This window comes from Nycticebus coucang, chromosome 4, assembly GCF_027406575.1.
Source record: "Nycticebus coucang isolate mNycCou1 chromosome 4, mNycCou1.pri, whole genome shotgun sequence".
Classification (NCBI taxonomy): domain Eukaryota; kingdom Metazoa; phylum Chordata; class Mammalia; order Primates; family Lorisidae; genus Nycticebus; species Nycticebus coucang.
This window is the reverse complement of record NC_069783.1, coordinates 9,581,878-9,592,793: the sequence shown is the minus strand read 5'-3', so window position 1 is coordinate 9,592,793 and position 10,916 is coordinate 9,581,878. Positions and strand designations below refer to the sequence as shown.

Genomic DNA, 10,916 nt, shown 5'->3' with positions numbered 1-10,916 from the left:
AAGGCTTGTCACATTAATGTTTTCTCAACTTCCTACTCCAGAAAATTTTAAATATCTTTAAACCTTAGGGGAATAATAGGTGGGCTATCACATGCCCACCACCAGTGTCATCAATTATCAATTTATTCATAGCAGATAGAAGTATCTATTTATTAGATATGCGATGGTCAACTTAAAACATTGATTTTTGTCAAGTATCAACATTAGATAATAATATTAAATGTTGATGCTCATTTAAATATTAGTTATAAATATTAATTAATGCAATGATTGTGTATCCTAAGTGCCAGGCAGTGTACTAGGTTCTCAGCACACAGAGCATCTCCAGTCACCTGGACCCAGCCCAGTTCCAGACCATCCCCTTCAGGGGGACAGAGGGGTCACCTTGCTCTACCCTCTATGTGAAGCATGAATCCATTTCCCCCCGCCCCTTGGACTTCATGGAACTCAGGGGGGCCCACAGAGTAAGTGATGGGTGTTAGCTGTCACTGAGTTATTTGCTTTTGGGAAAAGCTGGGAATGAGAATCAGCAGATGTTGGCTCCTCATTGCTGTGTAATGTGGGGCTCGTGACTTAACCTTTCTGGGACTTTGTGTTTTTGGTTTACAAAATAGAGAAAATAAGACCTATTCCAGGGACCACATGGGTCTCTGAGGAAGAGCAGAGAGATTAACACAAGGCTCAAAGCCAGGGTTAGAGTCTGCAGTACACCCTCACCCTCACCCCCCACCTGGCCCCAGGTGAACCGGGAGCCTGGGAAGGCCTTTCTACAGGCACACCAGCCATGGCTGCAACATCTGGGGAAACAGCCATCTGCCTGCTGGAACTGGATAGCCCTGATGTTAGGCGGGCAGGCTGGGAACCCTCACAGAGAACTGGTCCCTCCCACCCGCATTTACACAGTGAGAGGTGTGGGGATGCAACGGGCTCCCAAGTTTTCCACTGTTGGGAGCGGCAGCGAGAGGAGGAAGGGAGAGGTAGGAACTGGAAATCGGGGCCCCTACACCACAGGTGAGGCCGCCCACTCCAGGGCTGGTGATGCAAATAAATGCAAATGGGCTCCAGCTGGGTGTCTAGTTTCTCTCAGGGGACAGGGGGAGGGTTGGGGCTGCCCACCTGTCTGCTGTGCGTCTGAGTACACATCACACCCAAGGAGACAGCTGGAAAGGAGATGTTCTCCTGATAGTTATTTGATTAGGGCTCAGCTATGAATACTCAATCCGTTGGTGGCTGAAATTACATTGTCCCATCAGAGCTTAGTGAGATAATTTCATTCCCGTTTCATTACAAAAGAAAGAGTATGCACTCTGACAGCAGCCATCCCTGGCATTGAATGAAACCGCTGATTAGAAGCCTCCGCCATGACCGACAGCAGATGGCTGCCTGGGCCTGGGGAAGGGGAGAAGGGTCAACGGAGGGTCTGGGACACTTCTGGTGGTGGACTCTGGTTATCTTAACCGTGGCGACAGCCTCAGGTGTGCCCTCACGACCAGTATCAGCCCACTGGCTTTTCGCATAGCTTCATGTTCTCCGCGGAGCCGCAGACGGCCCTGCCTCATCCTGACTCCTGGAGCCACTTCAGCCCTGTGTCATCCTTGGACATGTGAGCCAACCCCAAAGAAACCTTAGAGCACAAGCCTTAAACAATGTTATATTGCTGAAAACAGAAATAAAACCCGCAAAACTTAAGAGGTAGGGGCGCCAAGTTGTGCTGAACAACAACCTCTGCATTGTGAACATGGTCTGATTTGACACCTACAGCCGCCCTGTGAACCTGGGGCCACATTCTCGTTTCACAGATGACAGCTGGTGGCTCTGAGAAGTCACACAACTTAGCCGGTGTGCCGTGGGCCTGTTTGTCTGACAACACATTCCCTCTCCTTTCTGAGCACCCCATGGGGGAGGCTCCGTCCACTTCGGGGCTCACAAGAGGACTCATTGGTCCCTCGTTCCTGCCTCCTCAGAGAGGTCTCTGCCTCCTCCTTCTCCTGCTTCAGACTCTGGCACGTGCAGATCATCATGTGAGCATAAGTCTGCGTGCTGCCTGCTGTTGGCATTTCACATCGTCTGTAAAGATTTTCCCATGTTGCTCAGCTCCATCAAGCCCGCTGAGTTGATGTGTTATAACGATTCACTTGCTCCAGTTGTCAGACCATGAGGTGGCTCCAGCATTCTGCCGCTTAACACACAGAAGGCCTAGTAGGCGGTGAGTGAGAATACCGCCCTGCAGTCAGCTTGCCTGGGCTCAAATCTCAGAACTGCTACAAAGTGGCTGTGTGTCTTTAGGCAGGTTATTTGACCTCTCTGTGTAGAAGTAATAATAAACCTCTCTCAGAGGCTTGGGGTCCCAGGAACCAGGAGGCCTGGCTCTGGTAATACCTAGTCCAGGTCCCTTGCTTTCCCTTCTCAGGCGGCAGCTCTTCTGCTGACCCACAACGTTCCCCTGGGATGGGAAGGTACACTCATTTTCTGTGGCTGCTGTGGCAGCTGACCACAAACCTAGTGGTCGGAACAATGCAAAGTTACTGTCTTACAAATTGTAGAGTTAAGTCCAATGTGCCTTGGCTAAAATCAAGGCATGTTCCTCCCCGGAGGAGGCTCGGGGAGAGAAGCTGGTTCCTCGCCTTCAGCAGCTTCTAGAGGCGCCTGCGTTTCTTGGCTGCCATTCCCCTTCCTCCACCTTCGAGGCCAACAGCACTGGATGAGTTCTTCTCACACTGCTGTCAAGTTCTCTCTTCTGATTTCCTCTACCACTTTTAAGAACATTGCACTCATGAGGATAAGCCATGATAATCTCCCATTTTAAAGTCAGTTAATTAGAAACTTTAATTCTATCTGCAACCTTAACTCCCCTTTGCCGTATAACCCAATGGATATGCAGGTTCCAGGGATTAGGAGGTAGATATCTTGGGAGGAGGCATTATTCTGTTTGCTACACACTGCTGGGGCCCGAAGCCTGGAAACAGCCAGGTTCCAACTAGAGTCAGCCAAGGGAGATCCTGCACCAGACCAGAAAGTGGGCACAGGTGCGGGCGCTCTGCTCCTGGGGGCAGCTCTGGCAGCAGCAGTGGTGGTGGCTTCAGCAATACTGGGAAGTGCAGCTGTGGTCTCCAGCCAGGTGCCACCAGCTTCCCAGTGCTGCCTCTCAACCTGTAGCTGAGAAGTGGGAGCATCTCGCTGATGTCTAGTTACACCCCTGCCCCCTTCCCTCCATTACCCCATCAACACCCTTGTCACAGCTCCTTACATGCACATCTAATTTCCTCCTTCCCTTCACAAAGGAGGTCCCAAGAGGGTTGGGAACCAGGGCAGTGTCCTTGAACACCCATTAGGCACTGGGCATTTGTTATCCCTGACTTCACTTAACCCTCTTAATGGCTCTTATTTTACAGAGGGATAAACATGTCTCAGATCTCCCGTTGGTAAGTGGCTGAGCTGTGCTTTGAGTCTCGGTAGTGACTGCCTGGGACTGCCTGCCTACCAAGGAGCCAGGCCTCAGCTCAGGGGCGGGGTAGCCTCGTAGGGTGTCTCCCAAACCTCTGCCTCAGCTCTCTTTTGAGCTCTGTAGCCCTGAGGGTGGCTTGGCCTCCTGGGGCCACCTCCCTGCAGCCTTGGAGAAGCCCTGTGCATCCAGCTGCCATGCTGGCCTCTCTACGGGAGCTGTCTCCTGTGTGCCCCTGGCCTCCTCATTGTTGGACTAAATCCCTGGTGATCTCCTCATTTGTTTGAGTAGGCTGTCAATGCATGTCATATGCAGGTCCCCTTTGTTCCTGCTTGTTCTGTTCTAAGGGGAAGGACTGGGCTCTAAGGCTGGCTGACCCAGGGGAACCCAACTCTGGGGGGCGTGTGGCCTCCCCCTCTTCACCTTCAAGTGTGGTGCCAGGCACTACACGCTGGCCATCTCGCCTGGCACTACACCTGGTGCTTCCTACGTGCTTAATGCATGATGGTTATATGCAATTTTAAGTTTTAGATTTGTTGGATTTTGCATTTAAATTTTCAAAGAAATAGTCAAATGCTCCTTCCCATTGAAATTTCTTCTATTGATTCCATTTTTAAGAAGCTGGCTTCTCTTTGAGGTTGAGATAAATATTCAGAGCTATTTTTAGCAAATTTGCCTCCAATCCCACATATTTAAAATTATTTAATTCCTTCAAGCAAGTGGAATCTCTTGTGGGGCCCATGATGTTAGAAGTGGATCTACGTTCATTTTCCACATCTCTATGAAATTAACCTGACTTAATAAACAGCCTTTCCTTCCCCAGGGTTTGTTTTTGCTTATTTTAGGGCATATCAGGTTCTGCTACACACAGAGTCCAGAGGGGGCTTTCAGGTACAGATCCACACCGCCAGGTAGGGACACTCTGCTGGTCTGGGCATGCTGCTCTATGCCTCATAGAGGAGTGACAACTTGTTTGGGTAACAGATTCTCAGGGCACATTTTCTGCTGAGATGTATTTCTTTTGTCTTTGGGAAGTTAGACTACTGGAGGAAACCAAAGGCAGCTGTGACTCATACCTCTAATTGTAACCTGCTTGGGTGATTGCTGAGTTCCATCTCTTCCCCTGCACTTTAAAATTTTTATGAGACACTGTCTTGCTGACAGACTCTGATTATAATCATCTCAGACTCTCTGAACCTCCTCTGTGCCCAGCCTTGGTTCTTTTTTCCCCCCTCAAAATCATTCCCTTCACTACAATCTGGACTTCATTTTCTATATGCTGATAATTCTTGTTTCCCACTAGCGGCCTTAGTTTGTCTATTGTGATTTTTTTGGCATGGTTCTCTTTAAAACAATGGCAAGTATCCTGGTGAATTCTTATTTATTTGTGGTGCTGTCCTTTTTTATTTCTTGGAGAAGAGATGCTGGCAATTCTAAATTGTTACTATCAGGTGAGTCTGATGGACGTGCCAGTGCGTGTAAGTTTGGAGATCTTACTGCCTTGCGCTCAGGTGGGGTAGACACGGTGGTGGCTGTGCCCTGTCTTTTTGCCCTCTTGAGCTTATCTTGTGGCTTTGGTACCCGTGTTTGCTGCCCAATGTCCACATTCCAGGCAAGGAACTGAGACCTGTCCCTTTCTGTAAGGGAAGGGAAACTTTGAGGGACTTTTCCCTCATCGTTTAATAGTATGTTGGTTTCTGATAACAAAGTGCCACAAACCAGGTGGCTTGAAACTGAGACTGTATTGTCTCACAGTTCTGGAGGTCGGAAGCCTGAAATCAAGGTGACAGCAGGGCCATGCTCCCTCTGGAGGCTCCAGGGGAGGGTTCTTCCTGACACTTGTAGATTCTGTGGGGGGTGACAGTCACTAGCATTCCTTGACTTGAGGCATCCCTCAGCCCTCTGTCTTCACATGGCCCTCTCCCTGTTTGTTTCAACTTCTGTGTCTCTCCTCTTTTCGTAAAGACACCAGTGACACTGGGTTAGGGCCCACCCTATGCCATTATGACCTTGTCTTACCTGACAACATCTCAATGATCCTATTTCCAAATAAGGTCACAGTCACAGACACCTGGGGTCAGGACTTGGACATGTATTCTTGAAGAACACAATTCAACTCACAACACATGCCATATCACGTGGTGCCCCTAATTGGAGTGTTTTAAGTAAAATGAGGAGAATGGGTATTTAGCTGGCACTAGCAATTATCAGCCACAGCTGCCCACCCCAATGAGGGTGGGGGCTCAGTCCTGCCCCCTCCCGGTTGCCCAGAACTCCAACTTCCCTGGCCAGCTACAGCCTTCTGGTTGTGTGCGTGGACCCAGAAGAACTCTGTGCAGACAAAGCCATGATACCTGGACACACTCTTCTGTCAAATAACCTCTCTGGCCCTTGCACCCACATGGTCTAATTTTTCATATTTTTTAAACAGACAGGATTCCCTGATTTTTTTTTTTTTTTAATTGCAGTTTTGGCTGGGGCCAGGTTCAAACCCGCCACCCTTGGTATATGTGGCCGGTGCCCTACTCCTTGAGCCACAGGCGCCACCCAGGATTCCCTGATTTCTATGCTGCAACCTACATCAGCAGCCCAGATGCCCCAGACATTAGTAAAAACTAGGGTGGCCAGAATAGCCTGTTGTTTCGTATTAACAGTAGGAAGGGGTAAACATGGGAAGTTTTCCTAAGCAGAGGTGAGGCAGTCTTGGCGTCAGAGCTTAACAGCTCAGGATACCCCAGGAGCCACCAGGGCAGATCCTCTGCACTGTCTGGCAGCACGGAGGCCGCAGGGATGAGGACAGATGTCAGTACCTGCAGTGCGCTCTGTTCAAATTTGCATCAGCACATGAAAATGAAGTGTTTTGCTTCTTTAAAGGGCAAGCCAGTCATCTTAAACCTTAGTTGTGAGCCAGGCACGGTGGCTCGCACCTGTAATCCCAGCAGTCTGAGAGGCCAAGGAGGAAGGGTCCTTTGAGCTCAGAAGTTCAAGGCTACCCTGAGCAAAAACAGGACGCCATCTCTACTAAAAATAAAAAAAATAGCCAGGCATGATGGCAGGAACCTGTAGTCCCAGATACTCAGGAGGCTGAGGCAGGATTGCTCTAGCCCAAAAGTTTGAGGTTGCTGTGAGCTAGACTGATGCCATGGCACTCATGCCTCAGGCAACAGAATGAGACTCTGTCACAAAAATACAAATAAGTAAAACCTTAATTGTGGAAACTAGCTCATTTGCCAAGTGGCTCAAGGTGGAGCTGGGTTCAAACCCAAGCTGCTCCATATCCTGGGCATGTGGCAAGGTCCCCACCCCCTCTTGGCCCCTTCTGCATTGATGACATGGGGACCATTGCCCCTTTCTCATGACATCAGATGTCGTGTCCCCAGAAGCCTGTCTGGCAGGTCCACGCCAGGTCTCTCTCACTCCTCTGTGCCTTTGTAGATACCATCCGTGTCCACCCAGGGCTCAAGGCCGAGGCCTGGGGCTTCATTCTTCATTTCCCTTTCCCCATCCGTCAAGCCCAGCAGCAAGCCCTACCAGTTTTACCTTGTAAGATGACTTTCCCATCTCTACTACCACCAGTCTACTTTAAGTAATCAAAGGTCGTGTTGATTAAAGTAATTAAGGGGGACTGCCTTGATCTCTCCCCAGAAAGGGAGAGAGTCAGGAGGAGCCTCTTCACTGTGTCCTTGACCCATGATCCACTGGTCTTCCTACTGCTCTCCAGACCATGCCCACCATGTTTAACCCCAGTCCAATGCTCAGGTTAGACCCAGCCCCTTCCTTTCTCCCCACCTCACTCTTCCCACCCTCCCCTCCCCGATGGCATTTTGCACACAGATCCTGCCTCTGTGCCGTAATGTACCAAGCTCATTATAGCTCAGAACCTTTGCCCTGATCTCGCTGAGATGAGCTCCACGGGGCCAGGATAATGCTGAGGACAGGACGGCTCTCCTCCACGAGCCATCTGGACGGCTGCTCCCTGTCATATTTAGTCATGAAATTAATGAGCAATTAACTGGGAACTGATTATTCGGTTCAGGAAATGATAGATTCAGCTTTTCTTTCTTTTGGCTTACAGTCTCTGAAGGCCTACAATTTTTCCTCGTAAGAATGAATTGGAAAGAGATATTTGGATTTTTAACTTTTATAAATAAAACTACAAAAGAAAGAACGAGAACTATTAACAAGATCCAAAGACATGGAAAACTTACAAAGGGGGGGTGGTATTCTGCCATTTCATTACAGGCTGTCTGGAAAGACGTGAATCACACAGAAGAAAGCACACTGGCTGGTTTGGGAAACGGGTGAGATGCACAGTGCGGCTGGGGCAAGGGTCCGGAGGGGAGGCCCCCAGGAGTGCAGGGAAGAAAGGCTGGGGAAGCTGCTGACTTGCCAAGCAGACAGCCCCGGCCCCAAGCTTGTCTGAATTGTACCAGAAGGTGGGAGTGAATTCAGAAGGTCTCTTCTCCGGGAGGAAGTTGTGGGCTTTGTTCCAGTCCCCTGAAGTCCTCTTCGATTGCTGTTGGTTCCTTGACAGCATTCCAGAGAAGTGAGAGTTCTGGAATCTGTGAAGATTCCTAGAATCACAGCATTTTGGCATGGCTTTCTCTTTCACTTCTCACATATTTCAACTTATCTTGGACCTCCTTCTCCTCTTCCTTTCCGAATAGGGAAAGAAATGCCCCCCTCACACTATACGTGAGACAGAGAAGTCCAAGGTTAAGAGAAAGGGAAGTGCAGGGCAGCGTGCAGAGATGCTCAGGGCAAGAGAGAAGAGAGAGCCTTGTGGAAATGAAAGCGGCTGGCCTACGAGCTGTCCCCAGAGGAGGTCTCTAAGTTCCACGCCATGTGCACAGTCTCATGGCAGGGGCATTTCAGGAGGAGGTTGGGTCCCTGTCTTCTAGGGGAGCACATCAGACGCTGTAGGATGATGCCAGAAATAATGGCAGGCCAAGACCCTAGCCCAGGAGGACTCTTCCCCCAATCCATCCTCTCCCTACCTTGCTCCCTCCATCCGTCCCTCCTTTCTTTCCTTCTTTCCGTCCACTTTTCAACTACCCATTTTTCCTTTTATCTGTCCATCCCCCCATTATCTACCTCATTATCTCCTAGAAAAGAGGAGAAAATTTACAGATATGCAAATAATACTGTAAGGTATATACAGAGGGTGACAAAAAATGTGTACACATTTTAAGAAAAGAAAAAACTGTATTGAATTTGTAATACTCAAGTCACGTTTGGCTTCTGCAATTACAGGAGGTACTCAGTGTGACTTGTATTCATCTTTTGGTATTGGTATAGATTATCAAAATTTTAATAAAGTTTTTTCCCTTTCTTAAAATGTGTGTGTTTATTCTTGGTACCCTTTATATGTACAATTATTAAAAGAGAGACACAGAAAAGGTAGAATTGGTATAGGAAAGTAAGCTGAAGCCAGGAGTTCCAACCTCATACAAAATAGATGCCTCTAGGTCCTGGGGACCTGCTGGAGTTGGGGACAGCCAGGCCCTGGGAACGCTGGCAGCCAACAGGAGCGGGAAACATGATGACATGTATGATCCCTTCAGCATCTGTTAAGGTAAAAACAAACCTGTCGCCAAGGCAGAGCACGGCTCTGAGTGATTCTGAAGTGAGAATTTCCCCAGGGCTTTTGTAGAAGAGGAGGTTTGAGGTTTAGCCAGGAGGAAGGTCTGGGGGGCTAGCCAGCCAAATAGGCTGAGCCCCTGTGAAGGGGAGAGTGTGGTTCTGGAAACTGTAGGGGTGGAGCCTATCAAAGAAGTAAACAAAACTCATAACATCTCTATTCTCATTGAGCTTCTTCTGCCTGGAGAGGAGAGACAGGCAGTGGTCACATAAATAAGTAGGAAACAGATTTTTCTTCTATATGGTGATCTATGCTATGGAGAGACGGGAAGCTGGAGGGGAGAGAGGGCGGGAGGGAGTTAAGGAGGGGGCTGCGCTCTGAACAGAAAGTCAGGGAAGGTCTCAGTGCAAAGGTGACCTTCAGCAAGGACCTAATGGAGGTGAGGGAGCCGGCAGAGCACACAGACGTCTGCCAAGAGAGACTATTTGAGAACACAGGATTACTACCATAATCCTATCACGCTGGGCACGGTGAACAGATCTTGCATAAAGCCCTTTGAAATTAATCCCAGGTGGGGTGCGCGGGGTGAGCCCCGGCTGGCAGGAGGCGCCCAGGGAAGCCCTGGAAACCAGGGACAGGTGGAAAGGGTTCTAGGTTTGCAGCTCGGGACCCCAGAGCGAGGCCCGGGGGCGCGGGAGGCGGGGGCCGGGGCTGCGCGAGGCGCGCCTCCCATTGGCCGCCCGCACCGCGCGCCGCGCCGGCCGCTTTCATAAAGGCCCCGCGGCCCCGCACGGCCAGCGCCCCGCCGCCGGACCCTTCTCGGCTCCGCCCGCGCCCGGCATGGCCACGGTGCAGCAGCTCGCGGGAAGATGGCGCCTGGTGGACAGCAAAGGCTTGGATAAATACCTGAAGGAACTAGGACTGGGGCTACCTCAACGAAAAATGGGTGCCATGGCCAAACCCGATTGTATCATCACTTGCGACGGCAAAAACCTCACCATAAAAACTGAGAGCGCCGTGAAAACAACACAGTTTTCTTGTGTCTTGGGAGAGAAGTTTGAAGAAACTACAGCTGACGGTAGAAAAACTCAGACCGTCTGCAACTATATAGATGGAGCATTGGTTCAACACCAAGAATGGGATGGGAAGGAAAACACCATAACAAGAAAATTGACGGATGGGAAATTAGTGGTGGAATGCTCCACGAACCAAGTCACTTGTACTCGGGTCTATGAAAAAGTAGAATAAAAATTCCATCGTCACTCTGGGCAGGAATTAGTTACGAGAGTGAGCAAGCTCAGTTCAACGAGCAAGTCTCTCTACTGCTTTTTTTTTTCTTTTCAATATCTTTATCACAAATATTTTACATACAACTATTTCAAAGTGTTGGTTTAATTAGGCTCCTCCCTTTGGTGAATAACTAAATATATTTAAAAAAAAAAAACACAACAGTTAATCCCACTTGGAGGAGTCCGATGGTACTGAAGAACTCAGGTCTGTGAACTCAGGCGACACTGTCCCTGCGCGGCTAGGCAGGGACCAGCCTCACTGACCTCACCGGGCGATGGACACACCCGGATAAACGCCAGAGACCACGCTGAAACCGGCCAGGCTCAGCGCCTTTGTGAGGTTTCTCTCCTCTGCAGAGCCTGACTTGCTGTCTCCCCACGGCCGGTTCCCAGAGAGAGGGGTTCAGCAGAGGGAAGGGGAACTCCTAGAATCCAACTGTACACAAAGCTCCACTCCAAACAGGACTTTCTGCCACTGCAGCCCTGGTGTGGGAAGGGGGAGGTGACCCGGCCTTCCACCAGATCCTGTGTCTCTGCGTCCAAAGGTGCCCGTTTTTCAGGGAACAGCTGGCTCAGAGGAATCAGTCTACTTCTCTGAGTGTTG

General features: G+C 49.8%; 1 protein-coding gene across 1 annotated transcript; it reads left to right on the top strand.

Moving 5' to 3' along the window:
- The first annotated feature begins 9,863 nt into the window (after positions 1-9,863).
- On the top strand, positions 9,864-10,271 carry LOC128584969 (fatty acid-binding protein 5-like). The gene has a single exon (XM_053590220.1). The coding sequence runs from the start codon at positions 9,864-9,866 to the stop codon at positions 10,269-10,271; it is 408 nt and encodes a 135-aa protein (XP_053446195.1).
- Positions 10,272-10,916: the final 645 nt, after the last annotated feature.